The following is a 19,659-nucleotide window of genomic DNA, read 5'->3' on the forward strand; positions in this document are numbered from 1 at the left end:
TTGTGCTTGTGAAAGAATTATTTCTTTATTCACTCCATGTGGAAAAATAACTTTCATGGAACAATGCATTTCTTGAGATGTTCATAATCGAGAACATCCCCCTACATCAGTTGTCTTCCATTACTCTATCATCACAGGTTAGGGCCAAGAGACAAATTTTTTATACTGTTATCCGATGGGCTCTATTAGCACTTCACAAACGAAGAAGGTGTATTAGAAGTCGAACATTTAATCTCATGGTCACCAGAAAGAGATCCATCCAGCACAACATCTCATCAAGACAATATGGTTTCGTGCTGCAAAATGCTTGTTTTGGTTTCTAAGGTGGAAAGTTTTCGAATATGAAATCTTTAATTATGTTTTATTTTAGGTATGCGGTTTCATGAGTTGCTTTAAATACCATAAGAGAATCGACGTTGATATCATGATGATGCTTCAATAATTGTTATTTCTTTTGTTTTGGGAAGAAATAATATTGTGTTAGACCACCCAATTGTTGCAGTAGAACCTAAGAACCGTTGCAACAACATCTAATAACCGTTGTTATAGCTAACAATAATTACTTTAAAATCACAAAAATGTGTTGCAATAGACAACATTTGAAACAATTTTCAACCGTCTCATAAGACAACATACACGTTGCAATAGAATAGACTATAACAACGAATGGAAAAATGTTGCAATAGGTCTATTTATTGCAATGGTAACATAACCGTCGCAAAAAATCGTTCCTATAGTTTGGGCACTTATTACAACGGTTTCGGACCCATTGCCATAAGCTTTTTTTCTAGTAGTGGCACCACATGATGACTACGGAAAAACAATATATTTTTGATGAAATGATATTCGTCTAATTGAATTTGCTTCATTCCCTAAATCGAATGTGATAGCAGTATGTGATAAGTTTGAAATCAGCCCAATTGCTCCACTATCATATGGATGTGGTAGCAGTGAATAATAAGTCTGAATGACAACATGTGATAAAATGTATGAATAGGGGCGTGAAGGGACAAATCATAATAGTCATCATTGTAGTAATTATAAAAAGGAAGAATAATATGAGTTCTTCAAATAGTCCTTCAAACTATGAAAAATAATTTTATCATCAAAACGGTATGAAAGGTCATTGGACACGCAGTAGTCGTGCGACCTTATTTTTATAAGTTTTATAAATCCTCCATCAAAATAAAAGAATATAAAGTGGTAGTGCACTTCATCTTTCAAATTAATTTGAGGTAGATCATGTAAATATGTCAAATATAAAGGTATGACATGTATAGATGGTTATAGTCAACTCATGAAGAGATTGTGTGTAACGACCTGTTTAGTCGTTTTGAACAGCAGATTTTATTTCTGGAAAAACTGGCTGAGACGACGGATCCCACGACGGACCGTCATGGGCACGACGGACCGTTGAGAGGGTCTCGTTCCAAAACACTTAGAATTCTGAAATTTGGGTACTGAAATCGACTCTCTGAACTTCGTAACGGAATGGCAGGACGGACCGTCGTGGGCACGACGGACCGTCACACATCTTCCACAGAAATTAACTCTCTGAACTTTGCGACGGACCTGCAGGACGGACCGTCACAGCCATGACGGACCGTCACAGGTTGCGTAACCCAGGCTGGGTCGGATTTTTATTAAAAGTTTTTAAGGGGCGTTTTGGACTATTCCTGCTATAATTATAAAGTTAGTGGTTTAATGTTAATAATTTAATTACTTGGGGGTTAAAGGAGATAACCCTGGATTAATTAGTGGGTTACTTTTACCATTTTTCATACTTAATTATATGCTAATTAGGGTAAAAGAAAGAGGGTGGAATAAGAAAAATAGAAAGAACAGAGAGAGGGAGAAGAACGATCGAGAGAGACAGGAAACAAAGAGGAAAATAAAGCTTTGGGCAATTTGCTTGCTTGATCACTAATCTTCGGTGGAGGTAGGTTATGGTTTTTATGCTATTCGTAGTACACTCTTAATAGCGAATGATATGTATTGGGTAGTGTTGTAAACCCTTCTATATGCTTAATTGTATGCTTGCATGAATGTGATTATATAATTGTGATAAAATAAGCATGATGAAGCTATTGAATCCTAAATCTTGAAAAGAAACCCTAATCCACTTTGTTAATGATGATGCCTTGGTATAAAAGAAGGCTTGATGAACGAAAGTAGTGAGATTAGGGGATCGGGTGCCACGTTCCGATACCAGTATAGTATATGAGGATCGAAGTGTCACGTTCCGACACCAGGATAGTATATGGATCGGGTGCCACGTTCCGATACCAGGATAGTATATGAGGATCGGAGTGTCACGTTCCGACACCAGGATAGTATATGGATCGGGTGCCACGTTTCGGTACCAGGATAGTATATGAGGATCGGAGTGTCACGTTCCGACACCAGGATAGTATATGGATCGGGTGCCACGTTCCAGTACCAGGATAGTATATGAGGATCGGAGTGTCACGTTCCGACACCAGGATAGAATAAGGATCGGGTGTCACAATCCGGCACCAGGATTAGTAAAGAGAATGAATCTTGAAATATGTTAATATACTCAATTTAATGAACCTAATTCTCAAATGAGTATGATGGGGAGGCGTGAGTCCTCATTGATGTACTTGGTGTTGTGACCAAGGATTATGGTAATTGTAAATGCCGCATGTTGAGTATTGTAGTTGATTTTTATGATATTATCTGATATATACTATTTTCTATTTTGAGTTGGTCGATGATATCTACTCAGTACTTGTGTTTTGTACTGACCCCTACTTATATGTTTCTTTCTTTGTTATTTGTGGAGCACAGTAAACATACCGTCGTCTTCAACTCAACCGCAACTCTAGCTAGTCTTCATTACACCGGATTTCAGGGTGAGCTAACGCTTCTAGCTCGGACTAGATTCTCTCTCATTCATGTCTTGATGTCCTTGAAGTTCAGACATGGACTATCTCTTGTATTTGTTTTAGTTTCCTAGACATTCTTAGATTTAGTAATTTGAGGATAGATGTTCTTGTGATGATGACTTTCAGATTTTGGGAATAACAAGTGTTTGAGTTTTAAGAAGTTATTTAATCGATTTTCATTAATGAGTTTAAGTCTTCCGCATTATATTATGTTATTTATGGTTGAAATGTCGGGGTTTAGATTGGTTGGTTCGCTCACATAGTAGGATAAGTATGGGTGCCACTCGCGACCCGATTTGGGTCGTGACAAACTTGGTATCAGAGCATTAAGTTCGTTGGTCTCATCACACAAGAACGAGTCTAGTAGAGTCTTAAGGAACGGTAGAGGGACGCCTTTACTTTTCTTTGAGAGGCTATAAGACTTTAGGAAAATCCCATTCTTTCTTTCTTTCGTGCTATTACTTGGATCCAATTGGTATCTAGGTGATACAAATTGGTATCTGACCATCTTCACTCTATTTCGTAGATGGTTAGAACTAGAGCAACAACTGCGCCAACACCAGCACCAGCGGGATAGGGTGCGTCTGAGCCAGCCACTGGGGCTGTAGCTCGAGAAAGAGCAGCGGCAAGAGGCCGTGGTAGAGGTCGTGGGAGTACGTCCTCTAGGGAAAGAGGACAAGCGCCCGTCCCATCTAGTACTAGGGTGGTGACTCCTCCACCGACTGAGGAAGTATTAAGAGAGGGTGAGGAAGGGGAAACTGAGCAAGTGCATAATGAGGAACTACTACCCCAACCTACCCCAGAGATGATAAATCAGGTTCTTGCTTATCTTAGTGGGTTATATGATCAGGGCCAGACACCTCCAGTGTTTTCTGCACCAGCACCTCAGGTTCCGGAGGTACAACATGCAGCTACTGTGGCTCCCCGCATGGATGCCTCATTGGAAATAGGCACGTTTCCTCGTCTGACTACAGGGCCTATAATGACAAATGATCAGCATGAAATTTTCAGTAAGTTCTTGAAATTGAAACCTCCAGTCTTCAAGGGTGCTGAATCTTAGGATGCCTATGATTTTCTGGTTGACTTTCATGAGCTACTACACAAGATGGGTATAGTAGAACGGTTTGGTGTTGAGTTTGTGACTTATCAGTTTCAAGGGAACGCCAAAATGTGGTGGCGGTCACATGTTGAGTGTCAACCAACAGAGGCACCACCTATGACTTGGGCATCATTCTCTAGCTTGTTTATGGAGAAGTATATCGCCCGGACCTTGAGGGATAGGAAAAGAGATGAGTTCTTGAGCCTAGAGCAAGGTAGGATGTCGGTTACTGCATATGAGGCTAAGTTTCGTGCATTATCTAGGTATGCTACCCAACTTTGTTTCAGTCCACATGAGCGGATTCGCCGTTTTGTGAAGGGGTTGAGGTCAGAATTGCGGATTTCAGCCTTACAGGTAGCGGCTACGGCAAAATCCTTTCAAGAAGTGGTAGACTTCGTGATAGAGGTGGAAGGAATGAAGACAAATGACTTCACCATGGCATCGACATCAAAAAGGTTTCGAAAGGGAGGTGAGTTTAATGGTTCTTACTCTAGAGGACAGGGTTCAGGAGGTTACTCAGTCCGACCAATTCAGTCTTCACTACAGACTGTAGTTGGGGGTCCACCGCAGACTGGTCAACATTTCTCTGAGTTTGGAGGTTATCCCCAGACTTCATCAATCTCACAGAGACCTATGCTTGAATCCAGAGAGTGTTATGGATGTGGGGAGACTGGACACATTAAGAGGTATTGTCCAAAACAGAGTTACAGACCTCAAATAGTCAGAGGTAGAGGTGGTCATGGAAGAGGTCGTCATTCTTGAGGGCGTGGTGGCCGAGGTAATGGTGGTCACCAAAACGGCCGGGGTGACGGACAAATGGAAACTACTGCAGCGCAACCTGGTAGAGGCAACGGGCAGACAGGTGATAGGGCTCATTGTTACGCTTTCCCTGGGCGGTCAGAAGCGGAGACATCAGATGCTGTTATCATAGGTAATCTTTTGGTTTGTGATTATATGGCTTCTGTATTATTTGACCTGGCTCTACATTTTCATATGTATCTTCCTCATTTGCTACTGGCCTTAATTTACATTGTGAATTGCTTGACATGCCTATTCGTGTTTCTACTCCGGTGGGTGAGTCTGTGATAGTTGAAAAGGTATATAGGTCTTGTCTTGTGACTTTTATGGGAAGCAACACTCATGTAGACTTAGTTATCTTAGAAATGGTTGACTTCGATGTAATTCTGGGTATGACTTGGCTTTCTCCAAACTTCGCAATCTTAGATTGCAATGCTAAAACTGTGACATTGGCCAAGCCTGGGACAGATCTGTTAGTGTGGGAGGGTGACTACACTTCCACTCCAGTTCGTATCATCTCCTTTCTTCGTGCTAAGAGAATGGTTAGTAAAGGGTGTTTATCTTTCTTGGCACACCTCAGAGATGATACTATTCAAGTACCTTCAATTGAGTCGGTTTCCATAGTCCGTGAGTTTCTGGATGTGTTTCCTGCAGACCTTCCTGGTATGCCACCGGATAGAGATATTGATTTTTGCATTGATCTGGAGTCGGGTACTCGTCCCATTTCCATACCCCCTTATAGGATGGCTCCCGCTGAGTTAAGAGAGTTAAAGGCCCAACTTCAAGAGTTGTTAAGCAAGGGATTTATTAGACCAAGTGCATCCCCTTGGGGTGCTCCGGTGTTATTTGTGAAGAAGAAGGATGGGAGTTTTCGGATGTGCATAGACTACCGGCAGTTGAACAAGGTAACTATTAAGAACAAGTATCCCATTCCTCGCATTGATGACTTGTTCGATCAGTTACAAGGTGCTTGTGTCTTCTCTAAGATTGACTTGAGATCCGGTTATTATCAATTGAAAATACGGGTAGCGGATGTGCCAAAGACTGCTTTTCGAACTAGGTATGGGCATTACGAATTTGTAGTAATGTCTTTTGGTCTTACGAATGCCCCTGCTGATTTCATGAGCTTGATGAAAGGGATTTTAAGCCATATCTGGATCTCTTTGTGATCGTATTTATTGATGATATATTGGTATACTCAAAGAGCAAGAAGGAACATGAGGAGCACTTGAGAATTGTATTGGAAATGTTGAGGGAGAAAAAGCTTTATGCCAAATTCTCCAAGTGTGAGTTTTGGCTAGATGCAGTGTCCTTCTTGGGGCATGTGGTTTCTAAGGATGGGGTGATGGTGGATCCTTCTAAGATTGAGACAGTGAAGAATTGGGTAAGACCTACTAATGTGTCAGAAATAAGGAGCTTTTTTGGTTTAGCTAGCTATTACCGTCGATTTGTCAAGGGATTCTCTTCCATTGCTTCCCAATTGACGAACTTGACTAAATAGAATGTTCCATTTGTATGGTCGGACGAGTGTGAAGAAAGTTTTCAGAAGCTCAAGACTTTGTTGACTACCGCACCAATCCTTACCTTGCTAGTGGAAGGTAAGAATTTCATTGTCTATTGTGATGCATCCTATTCGGGTTTGGGTGTAGTACTAATGCAAGAGAAGAATGTAATTGCTTTGCTTCGAGGCAATTAAAGGTGCACGAACGTAATTATCCGACCCATCATTTGGAGTTGGCTGCGGTAGTGTTTTCATTAAAGAAATGGAGGCACTATCTATATGGAGTTAAGTGTGAAGTCTACACGGACCATCGTAGCCTACAGTATGTCTTTGCTCAGAGGGATTTGAATTTGAGACAGAGGAGATGGATGGAACTACTGAAGGATTATGATGTTACCATCTTGTATCACCCAGGAAAGGCTAATATTGTGGCAGACGCCTTAAGCAGAAAAGCAGGGAGCATGGATAGTTTAGCCCACTTACAAGTTTCTAGACGCCCATTGGATAGAGAGGTTCAGACTCTGGCTAACGACTTTATGAGGTTAGAAGTAAATGAGAAGGGAGGATTTTTGGCCAGTGTGGAGGCGAGATCTTCTTTTCTTGACAAGATCAAGGGAAAACAGTTTGATGATGAGAAACTAAGCCGAATTCGGGATATGGTGTTGTGAGGAGAGGCTAAGGAAGCAATAATGGATGAGGAAGGTGTTTTGAGAATTAAGGGAAGGGTATGTGTGCCCCGTGTTGATGATTTGATCCACACTATTCTTATAAAGGCTCATAGTTCCGGATATTCTATACATCCTGGTGCAACCAAGATGTACCGTGACCTAAAGCAACACTTTTGGTGGAGTAGAATGAAGCGCGACATTGTTGATTTTGTTGCCAAATGTCCAAATTGTCAGCAAGTAAAGTATGAACACCAGAGGCCCGGAGGAACACTTCAGAGAATGCCCATTCCTGAATGGAAGTGGGAGAGAATTGCAATGGACTTCGTGGTTGGTCTTCCAAAGACAATGAGTAAGTATGACTCCATTTGGGTAATCGTTGATAGGTTAACTAAGTCTGCACACTTCATACCGGTCAAGGTGACCTACAATGCAGAGAAGTTAGCCAAAATCTATATCTCAGAAATCGTTCGATTGCATGGAGTTCCACTCTCCATCATATCAGATAGAGGTACGCAGTTTACTTCTAAGTTTTGGAAAACATTGCATGCGGAATTGGGTACTAGGTTGGACCTTAGTACTGCGTTCCATCCTCAGACCGATGGTCAGTCTGAGCGAACGATTCAAGTGTTGGAGGATATGCTTCGTGCATGTGTGATAGAATTTGGTGGTCATTGGGATAACTTCTTACCCTTAGCAGAGTTCTCATACAACAATAGTTATCACTCAAGTATTGATTTGGCCCCATTTGAGGCACTTTATGGGAGAAGATGTAGGTCTCCCATTGGGTGGTTTGATGCATTTGAAGTTAGACTGTGGGGTACTGATCTTTTGAGGGATTCATTAGAGAAGGTGAAATCTATTCAAGAAAAGATTTTAGAGGCTCAAAGCAGGCAAAAGGAATATGCAGATCGAAAGGTTAGAGACCTGGAGTTCATGGATGGTGAGCAAGTCTTGCTGAAGGTTTCGCCCATGAAAGGGGTGATGCGGTTTAGGAAAAGAGGTAAGCTAAGCCCAAGGTATATTGGACCATTCGAAGTACTTAAGCGAGTAGGGGAGGTGGCTTATGAATTAGCCTTGCTCCCAGGACTGTTCGGAGTGCACCCAGTATTTCATGTGTCTATGTTGAAAAAATACCATGGGGATGGGAACTACATCATTCGTTGGGATTCAGTTCTGCTTGATGAGAATTTGTCTTATGAGGAGGAGCCTGTTGCTATTCTAGATAGAGAAGTCCGCAAGTTGAGGTCAAGAGAGATTGCATCCATCAAGGTTCAATGGAAGAATCGACCAGTTGAAGAATCCACTTGGGAGAAGGAGGCTGATATGCAAGAAAGATACCCACACTATTTTACAGATTCAGGTACTCCTTTTCGCCCTTGTTTCTTTTCTTGTGATCGTTCGAGGACGAACGATGGGTAAATTGGTATCTATTGTAATGACCTGTTTAGTCGTTTTGAGCAGCATATTTTATTTCTGGAAAAACTGGCTGAGACGACGGATCCCACGATGGACCGTCATGGGCACGACGGACCATCGAAGAGGTATCGTTCCAAAACACTTAGAATTCTGAAATTTGGGTACTGAAATCGACTCTCTGAACTTCGTAACGGAATGGCAGGATGGACCGTCGTGGGAACGACGGACCGTCACACATCTTCCACAGAAATTAACTCTCTGAACTTTGCGACGGACCTGCAGGACGGACCGTCACAGGTTGCGTAACCCAGGCTGGGTCGGATTTTTATTAAAAGTTTTTAAGGGGCGTTTTGGACTATTCCTGCTATAATTATAAAGTTAGTGGTTTAATGTTAATAATTTAATTACTTGGGGGTTAAAGGAGATAACCCTGGATTAATTAGTGGGTTACTTTTACCATTTTTCATACTTAATTATATGCTAATTAGGGTAAAAGAAAGAGGGTGGAATAAGAAAAATAGAAAGAACAGAGAGAGGGAGAAGAACGATCGAGAGAGAGAGGAAACGAAGAGGACAACAAAGCTTTGGAGAATTTGCTTGCTTGATCACTAATCTTCGGTGGAGGTAGGTTATGGTTTTTATGCTATTCGTAGTAAACTCTTAATAGTGAATGATATGTATTGGGTAGTGTTGTAAACCCTTCTATATGCTTAATTGTATGCTTGCATGAATGTGATTATATAATTGTGATAAAATAAGCATGATGAAGCTATTGAATCCTAAATCTTTAAAAGAAACCCTAATCTACTTTATTAATGATGATGCCTTGGTATAAAAGAAGGCTTGATGAACGAAAGTAGTGAGATTAGGGGATCGGGTGCCACATTCCGGTACCAGGATAGTATATGAGGATCGAAGTGTCACGTTCCGACACCAGGATAGTATATGGATCGGGTGCCACGTTCTGGTACCAGGATAGTATATGAGGATCGGAGTGTCACGTTCTGACACCAGGATAGTATATGGATCGGGTGCCACGTTCCGGAACCAGGATAGTATATAAGGATCGGAGTGTCACGTTCTGACACCAGAATAGAATATGGATCGGGTGTCACGTTCCGGCACCAGGATTAGTAAAGAGAATGAATCTTGAAATATGTTAATATACTCAATTTAATGAACCTAATTCCCAAATGAGTATGATGGGGAGGCGTGAGTCCTCATTGATGTACTTGGTTTTGTGACCATGGGTTATGGTAATTGTAAATGCCGCATGTTGAGTATTGTAGTTGATTTTATGATATTATCTGATATATACTATTTTCTATTTTGAGTTGGCCGATGATATCTACTCAGTACTTGTGTTTTGTACTGACCCCTACTTGTATGTTTCATTCTTTGTTATTTGTGAAGCACATCAAACGTACCATCATCTTCAACTCAACCGCAACTCTAGCTAGTCTTCATTACACCGGATTTCAGGGTGAGCTAACGCTTCTAGCTCGGACTGGATTCTCTCTCATTCATGTCTTGATGTCCTTGAAGTTCGGACATGGACTATCTCTTGTATTTGTTTTAGTTTCCTAGACATTCTTAGATTTAGTAATTTGAGGATAGATGTTCTTGTGATGATGACTTCCGGATTTTGGGAATAACAAGTGTTTGAGTTTTAAGAAGTTATTTAATCGATTTTCATTAATGAGTTTAAGTCTTCCGCATTATATTATGTTATTTATGGTTGAAATGTCGGGGTTTAGATTGGTTGGTTCGCTCACATAGTAGGATAAGTGTGGGTGCCACTCGCGACCCGATTTGGGTCGTGACATTGTGACTTTACTAAGCATGTGAATGTTTGTCTATTCTTAAAAGTGAATATGGAAAAATATGAATAAGAATATATTTATGTATGGTTGGATATATGTCAAACTCACCTCTACGGGAAGTTTGGGAGAAATAAATAAGTTTTATTTGACAGGAACGGTCAATGGTCGTGTGGGTTTATACGTCGTAAATATTATGGTATGTTTGTTATGAACTACCGAAAGAGCAAAAAGAAAGAAGTAATTCTTGCCTATAAAAGTTGTGGCCATGATCAAATATACTGTGGCAATAAAAAATTGTCATTGGTTGTGTACCTATAGTACAACAAAAGTAAAGCTAGAAACATGTGTTGCTCGTAATAATTTTAACCATGACAATAATGATATAATTTCTCCTTTAGGGATGTAAACCATATAGATGGTGTTATGGAATGTGTGATAGTACACAAAATTAATTCCAAGCTCTAACGAGTTGTGTTATTGTCGGAGGAACAATATTGGGGTTGTAGTAAGTTTCAAAAGAAACTTTTTAAGTTTTAGATGAATTGAAAAGAAATATTGAGACTGTAAATTATGAAAAGATTTATTATCTTTAGATTACTACAACCGAAGCAGGTTACAAATATTATGTAATAGGTTACCCATTGTTCCTCTTGTTTATTGTATACAAACATGGACATGCTGATGAATTCACATGCAAAAGTAAACTATACGTGTACTGAAATAAATATCAGTTGGAATGACAAGTTGACCATTCTGGTTTAAATGTACTGCAAATGTAATTGAGAATACATGTGGATTATATGATGAAGAAATAAAAGATTCTTCAAGAATTCTCTTGTGTTGCTTGTTTTCATTGTACCAGCTAAGGTTGAGATTATAATTCCTAAATCTTTGGAACATATAAAAAGGTGATGAGCCCGTCAGCCATATGATCGATGCATCTATGCTATGGTCACATGTGCTTTGTTGTCAACTTACAAATTGGTGTTTGTAAGGTTGTTTTGCTCGAATTGTTAAATTAAGAGCACAGTTCCAAATTATGAAATTATATTGATAATGTTGGTTGATTTAGCAGAAATTGTATGCCTCCAATTATAGATAAATCATGGTTATGAGAACAAAACTCCCCAATAAGATTTGGTATGAGATAATTTTATTTAACATGTAGCAACACATATATGCATCAAGTCAACAAGGTTTTCCCATTGGTTCAGGTCAGCAACCAAATAATTTTCATCTAAAATGTTGCATGTGCGGTTATGATTTTAATTGTTCCACCATGCACAATGATGAATTCTCAAATAAGGTTGGGATGAATGTTAGATTTCCTAACATTAGGTGGAGATATGATTCACAGTTGAAAATTATTTATGAGGTTAATTATGAATTATTTGGGTCCTCATTAAATAAATATGTGAACTTAAAGTTCAAGTGATAATTCATTTGCATAATGTTGCAAATCAATTGTCAAATGAATGTACTGACCCTATCATATAAATCAGTTGCAAATGCTCCAATGTGAAGTTCTTCAAGGGCGGAATCTATGATATGCCGGAAGCGTAATAGATCAATCAATTCCAAATATAAAATTTCTTGACAAAAGAGAGGAGCAAATGATCAATATGATCATGATAATGAGGCAAGTGCTATAAGAGAGCACCACAATATAACACTTCATAAAACCTTGGAAAAGATTCAGGAACCTAAAAAATAATGAAAAATGAAGAGATCTCGATAATTTATGTCATATTGGAATCGATATCAAATAACCATCGAAGGTATCTTTGGTATGAGGTAGCGCTCAATGATATAAATTGTAACGAGGATCTTGAATTCAAATCTGTCATAAAGTGTGGACAGATAAATAATTGGCCAAGGTAAATGCATAATTTAAGTATATTGTTTCACTTAGAAAAGTGACGTTTTGGACTGATAGTCCATAAATCAAGGTATAATGTCAGTGGGGCACAATAAATTATTATGTCATGGTATAATCAAAATATCAAGTACAACTTGTGCCTTGGGGCAGAAACGTTTGTCGCAAAATCCCTGACTATTGGAGATTTTTTCTCCTATGGTGGATGCATTGGGGTTTGTTTTGATCTGACAATATATGAAAAACTTGAATGCAAATAATGAATAATTATCATGTCTAGCTAGACAATAATGAAGCTTATATAAAGATTCTTGAAGTAATCGAGGTGTTTGAAGCATATAAAAGTTTGAATGAAACTTATTCTATAAAACTTCAAGAATTCTTATATGGATTGAAATAATCAAGGAAGAAAAGAGTACAAAAAGAATGACCATTATTGTCCTTGAATTTTATGAAAAGTTCAGGATCTGAATTTGTTATAAATTGTGTATGTAGATGACTTGAAATTACTAACACTCTTAAGGAGCTTTTAAAAGCTATTGAGTTTTTTGAGAAGGGAATATAAAATGAAAAGATTCTGGAAAGACAAAATTTTATCTTGACCTAAGATTGAAAATTTGACGAATAAAATATTTGTCCATCAATCAACATTCACAAAAAAGCTTTGATGCAACTTTATATGCAGCAAGTGTTGCTATGCAGAAATAAAAGCCCTCCATGAAGCAAGTCGAAAGTGCGTCTGGTTGAGATAAATGACACCATATTCAGGAAATGTGTGGTTTTTCCTTGAAAAAGAATATACCAACCACAATGTACGAAGATTGGAGACATCATCACAAGAAATTAAGTGATGTTTTAATCAGGGAGAATATAATACGCGTTGCATTGTTTTTTCCTTTACCGATGTTTTGTCGCACTGAATTTTACTGGCAAGGTTTCAATGAGGCAACAAATAATGTGTATCAAAAGATATGTGTACTCTTTTCCTTCACTAGAATTTTTTTCCACTGGATTTTTTTTCTTAGTAAGGTTTTAACGAGGCACATTATCTATAGACATCAAAGGGGGAGTGTTATAAATCTATTGTTTTATTTGGATGATACATAAGAGTTATCCAACAATTAATTGGATCATGTATAAGTGTTTCCAAGGTGATAAAAACCTTAAGAGATAACTATGTATCTATTAATGTGGTGACCTTTGAGAGTGATATCTCAACACTATAAGTAGAGATATCACTCACCATTTGATAATATACTTGAATAAGAAGAAAAGTTCTCTCTTCCATTTTACTTCTCCTATCTTCTTCTCTTTCTATTATATTATGAGCTTGATTTGATAACATTTTTGACATTTTTCATAATTATTTTTATTTATATGATACGATAAAAAGCCTATAAAATGTTTCTTAATTATTATATCTTTTTTCGATATACAAAGCTTAAAAGATATTTTACTAATTAGTAATTTAATCATATTTATTATGCAATATAATAAAATAAATCTATACACCTAATATATAGCCTAGACATTAGGACTAATTTTGGCGAACATTTTTCTTGTTCTGACTTTTTAATCCTTACATGTACCTTTCCCCTATATAAGTCATTGACAGATTTAAGACTCATAAATACTGATTTAATTTTGCAGGTTCTCATCCTAATAAAGTTTTGGAGTGGGTATCTGTTGTTTTGATTCGATTTTTGAATTTCAATTTGAAATTTTATTTTTTTCATAGTGTGTATCAAATATTATATCAAATTAATCTGATTTGTTTGAGTTCAATTTTTGTAATACAGCCAAAGAGTCAAACTGTCACGACCCAAAACGAGCCGTGAGTGACACCCACACTTATCCTACTATGTGAGCGAACCAACCCATCTAAACCCCAACATTTCAAACATAATAGGCAGAATATAATGCGGAAGACTTAAAACACATTAACGAAATCAATTAAATAACTTCTAAAGCTCAAAACTTATCATTATCCCCAAAATCTGAAAGTCATCATCACAAGAACATCTATCCTCAAATTACTAAATCTAAGAGTATCTAAGAAGCTAAAATAACTAAACAGCTAGTCCATGCCAGAACTTCAAGGCATCAAGATATGAAGAAGAAGATCCAGTCCAAGCTAGAAACAATAGCTCACCCTGAAATCCGACGTGATGAAGACTGGCTAGAGTTGAAGACGACGGTACGTTTGCTGCACTCCACAAATAACAAAGAGAAAACATACAAGTAGGGGTCAGTACAAAACACGAGTACTGAGTAGATATCATCGGCCAACTCAAAATAGAAAGCAATATATATATTAGATAATATCATAAAATCAACTACAATACTCAACAGGTAGCAACAACAAGTACAAGAATCATTGATAACAACGCCAAGTACACCCATGAGGACTCAAGCCTCCATACCATACTCATTTGGGGAAATAGGTTCATTAATTTGAGTATATTAACATAATTCAAGATTCATTCTCTTTATTCCTCTTGTGTCGGAACGTGACACTCCGATCCCCTAATACTACGTGTCGGTTCGTGACACCCGATCCACTAATACTATGTGTTGGTTCGTGACACCCGATCCACTAATACTATGTGTCGGTTCGTGACACCCGATCCCCTAATACTATGTGTCGGTTCGTGACACCCGATCCCCTAATTCTATGTGTCGTTTCGTGACACCCAGTCCCCTAACCTCATTCTTTTAGTTCATCAAGCCTTCTTTTATACCAAGACATCATCATTAATAGAGAGGTTTTAAGGTGTAAGATTCAACAGCCTCATCATGCTAATTCATCACAATTACATAATCATATCATGCAAGCACACAATTAAGCATATAGAAGACTTTACAAAATTACCCAATACGTATCATTTGCTATTAAGAGTTTTACTACGAAATAGCATAAAAACCATAACCTACCTCCACCAAAGAATTCGCGATCAAGCAAGCTACTTTCCCAAAGCTGCGTTCTTCTCTTTCTCTCGCTCGTTCTCTCTTCCTCTTCTGTTTTTTCTATTTTTCCTTATTCAAACTCTTTTTCTTTTACCCTAATTACCATATAATTAAGTATAAAAGATGACCAAAGTAACCCACTAATTAATTCAAGGTTATCTCCTTTAACCCCCAAGTAATTGAATTATTAACATTCACCCACTAACTTTAAAATTATAAGCAGGAATAGTCCAAAACGCCCCTTAAAACTTTTAACAGAAATCTGACCCAGTCAGGGTTACGCAGTCTGTGACGGGCCGTCGTGCCTGCGACGGTCCGTCCTGCTGAGTCGTCACAGAGTTCAGAGACTCAATTTTTATTTTAAGACCCTGTGACGGTCCGTCGTGCCTACGACGGTCCGTCCTGCTCTTCCGTCGCGAAGTTCAGAGAATTGTTCTCAGTACCCAATTTTTCAGAATTCTAAGTGTTTTGGAACGGGACACCCTCGACGGTCCGTCGTGCCCATGACGGTCCGTCGTGGGATCCGTCGACCCAGACAGTTATTACCAGAAATAAATTCTACTGCTCAAAACGACTAACAGATCGTTACACAAACAATTAATATCAGCAACAACATCATAAAAATTAAATTATACTTAATAGGTTGTATGATAGAGCATATTTAAAAAAAAATGCATGTATATTAGCAAAAAAGTTAAGAAGTAATTTGATCTTAAATCATTATGCAATAAAATAACATAAATCTGTATTAGAATCTAAATATAGCTTAAGACATTAGGAGTTTAAGACGTCTCTTCGGCCAACATTTGTTTTTCCTTCATCTGTTTTTTTCTTAAAAAATAAAATAAATTCACTATATTTAAATTTGCAGTTCTTTCATCCTAATGAAGTGAATGTAGCCATTTATTTTATACTCTGCCTTTTCAGTAATGATTTGACACATATTTTAAAGTATTTAATAAATAATAGAAATAATATGACTAAGTTATCCTTTAAATATATTAAATTTAATACTGTGAAAAATGTATTTAATATTAAAGTATAATATTTAATATAAAAAAAAGTTATTTCTTGATTCTTTAAATTTGTGAATAATTGAAGAAATCTTCTTCTCTCGTTGTTTCAATTCATGTGATGTCACATATTTTAAATTTTGAAATTCAAATAAGTCTATTTTTTAATTATAAATTATTCATATATTATTTAATTATTTTGAATTGTTAATTATTATGCATTGTAGTACTTTTTATATAGTTTACAAATATATAAATTTAATTTTTAAAAAGAATTAAAGATTTCATGCACAAATTTTCAATCAAAAAACATATTATTTGACTCTCGAAAACAAAAAATGTCACATAAAGTTGGTACTCAGAAAATAATTTGTTTGTAATGTTATTTTAATATTTTATATTGATCTTTCTCGTTGCTTTTTTCCAATTGTAAAATTCTAAATTTTTAGTAATATATTTTTTAGAAGTGAGAGGATTCAATTTTTTCTTCTCTTTAAGCATCACAATTCTTTTCCAAAGCAATCAAATTAGACTAGAAAAAATCTGGAATGAAAAATAGTAGCCAAAATTAATAAATTTAGTAACTAATGTTTTTTTTTCAAACATTTTAAAACACGAACAAAATTGCTAATGTGTAAGAAAACATGTGTAATATAAAACAAATATAAAAGAGTCTACGTGCATCGCATGAGTACCTATATTAATTTTAGCTTGAAAATAAAAATAATATTTGTTTATTTCAAACACTACCAATTATTATAAAACTGTTTAACTTAATTGGATGCACCAACTTTGACAGGTGTTAATTCACTTCAATATTCAACCAAAAAAAAAAAAGGGTTAAAACGCAAAGCAACTTAATTCATTTGTTATAAATTGGAGGAGCCAAAGATAGTGAGACTCACAAAACTTTCATCTCTAAGAATGGAAATTCAAAAGGTATCATATTTTCTAATATTGTTTTAATTATATATGTCTATCTTAAGTTTCAATCATATACTCATGATTAATTTATTGATTATTTTAAACAATGAAACATATTTTAGATTTAATTTTATTTATTTATTTTTATGACCTAGGAGTTTGATTTAACGGTAGTTCCAACAGAAGGTGAAATTGATGCACCATTATCGCCAAGGAAGAATTTATGTCTCAGTGTGGTGGAATCCGATATTAAAAATGAAACGTCTTTTCAAAAACTTGACATGATTTTGACTCAATATTTAGAGACATTGTCAAAACGGAAGAAGTATCATATAGGTAAGGATATGAATATGTATAGTCTTTCCGTACAAACATAGTTACTTTTTACTCAACGAAATTATACAAGCATTAGCATCGAGGTAATTTAATCTCAATTTTATTTAAATAAATACATTTTCATTTATTTTTACCTGTGTAATAAACATAAAAGTATTTATAAGCAAAATTAATCAAAAGTTATACACTAATAAATCATCCCTAACTTTATTTTACATATCTTTTAATTTTTCTTTTTTTTTTGATTTGGCCAAATAATATGTTACGATTTTATTCATAATTATATCTTTGGTTATTTAATTTACAGGTTATCCAACAAACATGCATTATGAGCATCATGCCACTTTAGCCCCACTTTTGCAATTTCATTTGAACAATTTTGGAGACCCCTTTGCTCAGCACCCTACAGATTTTCATTCAAAAGATTTTGAAGTGGCTGTATTAGATTGGTTTGCACAACTCTGGGAAATAGAGAAAGATGAATATTGGGGATACATTACTAGTGGTGGCACTGAGGGCAATCTCCATGGCCTTTTGGTTGGGTAGGTTTCACTTTCAGAGGCGAATCTAGTTTTTGAGCTACGAATTTATTTATATAGTCGGAGATGTCTAAATGATATAATGTGCTTTTATCACTTTCACTATGCATTATTATATATTTGTGCAGAAGAGAGCTACTTCCAAGTGGGATATTATATGCATCAAAAGATTCACATTACTCAATTTTCAAAGCAGCAAGAATGTATCGAATGGAGCTACAAACTATCAACACTTTAGTTAATGGGGAAATTGATTATGAAGATTTACAATCAAAGTTACTTGTCAACAAGAACAAACCAGCTATCATCAATATCAATATTGGTAAAAATACATACATATATATTCTTACATCTTATAACATCATTTTTGTTAAATTAGTATATATGTGTTTATAGGAACAACCTTCAAAGGAGCTATTGATGACCTCGATTTCGTCATACAAACACTTGAAAATTGTGGTTATTCAAATGACAATTATTATATCCATTGCGATGCAGCATTATGTGGGCTAATTCTCCCATTTATCAAACATGTAAGCTTATTTTTATTCAATTTTCCTTCAACGTTTATTGATCAAAGTTACAATGACATAGTTTCTTTTTATGGTATTTGACAATAGGCAAAAAAAATTACCTTCAAGAAGCCAATTGGTAGTATTTCAATTTCAGGGCACAAATTCTTGGGATGTCCAATGCCTTGTGGCATTCAGATAACAAGGAAAACTTATGTTAGTACCCACTCAAAAATTGAGTATATTAATTCCACAGATGCTACAATTTCTGGTAGTCGAAATGGATTTACACCAATATTCTTATGGTACTGTTTAAGCAAGAAAGGACATGCTAGATTGCAACAAGATTCCATAACATGCATTGAAAATGCTCGGTATTTGAAAGATCGACTTCTTGAAGCAGGAATTAGTGTTATGCTGAATGAGTTTAGTATTACTGTTATTTTTGAACGATCTTGTGACCATAAATTCATTCATCGTTGGAACTTGTGTTACTTAAGAGGCATGGCACATGTTGTGGTTATGCCAGGTATTACAAGAGAAACTATAGACAGTTTCTTCAAAGATCTAATGCAAGAGAGGAAGAGGTGGTTTCAGGATGGAAAAACTCAGCCTCCTTGTCTAGCAGATGAGTTTGGATCTCAAAATTGTATGTGCTCCCATAACAAGATGCATAACTAAACTCCTTGGAACCATGACTTGAAATGGTCATGATTATCAAGTATGTTTTTGATGCAAGAGTGACTCAATAAAATTTATGATCTAAATCGATCTATAGTTTTCTAATAAATTTATATGTATACTTTCTTTGTTGTGCTTTTACACGAATGTTACTCAATAAAATTTGTAATATAGAGTCATTTAGAGTTTTCAAATCAATTTTTATGTATACGTTGTTTACAAATTTTGTAATTTAACTTTTTACAATTAGGAATGGCAATAGTTTGGGTTCGGGTGGGTTAGGGCGAGGCAAACCTCAACCCGCTAAGAGTTAAACCCCCCCTACCCCGTCCCATTTAAAAAATTTTCAATAGTGTTACTTGTCCCGCCCTGCCCCGTTTAAGTTTTAATTTACACTTTTTATATGATCTACACTCTTATTGATCTACAGTCCCATTAATTCATTCACTTGTTACTAACACACGGTTTGACAGTTGATAGGAATTTTGGATTAGTATTACAATTGTACTAGAAAATGAGACATGTTCAGGGGTGGCTCGACAGTATTAAAAAAAAAAAAAGGATATTGAATTTTTATAAGTTATAATTTTTAAAAAA

The 19,659-nt window shown here is 36.4% G+C and overlaps 1 protein-coding gene and 1 long non-coding RNA gene across 2 annotated transcripts; one reads left to right on the forward strand and one right to left on the reverse strand.

The window, feature by feature from the left end:
* Positions 1-14,028: 14,028 nt before the first annotated feature.
* LOC138337778 (uncharacterized) lies at positions 14,029-15,786 on the reverse strand. Its single transcript, XR_011211191.1, has 2 exons — positions 15,025-15,786; positions 14,029-14,296 (listed from the first exon to the last, which is right to left on the reverse strand). It is a non-coding gene; the product is annotated as an uncharacterized lncRNA (long non-coding RNA).
* A 122-nt stretch (positions 15,787-15,908) lies between these two features.
* Positions 15,909-19,260, forward strand: LOC101248029 (histidine decarboxylase). Its single transcript, XM_004245096.4, has 6 exons — positions 15,909-17,009; positions 17,150-17,330; positions 17,638-17,872; positions 17,998-18,191; positions 18,266-18,402; positions 18,490-19,260. Exons 1-6 carry the CDS (start codon positions 16,995-16,997, stop codon positions 19,060-19,062), a joined length of 1,335 nt encoding a protein of 444 aa, XP_004245144.1. The 5' UTR covers positions 15,909-16,994; the 3' UTR covers positions 19,063-19,260.
* The last annotated feature ends 399 nt before the right edge of the window (positions 19,261-19,659 follow it).

This window comes from Solanum lycopersicum, chromosome 8 (assembly GCF_036512215.1).
Source record: "Solanum lycopersicum chromosome 8, SLM_r2.1".
Classification (NCBI taxonomy): domain Eukaryota; kingdom Viridiplantae; phylum Streptophyta; class Magnoliopsida; order Solanales; family Solanaceae; genus Solanum; species Solanum lycopersicum.

Bases quoted from the DNA above. Each gene is read 5' to 3' on its own strand.
- LOC101248029 (XM_004245096.4), top strand. The intron at 17,873-17,997 runs GTAGGTTTCACT...ATATTTGTGCAG, and splicing joins CTCCATGGCCTTTTGGTTGG to AAGAGAGCTACTTCCAAGTG. The intron at 18,403-18,489 runs GTAAGCTTATTT...ATTTGACAATAG, and splicing joins TTCTCCCATTTATCAAACAT to GCAAAAAAAATTACCTTCAA.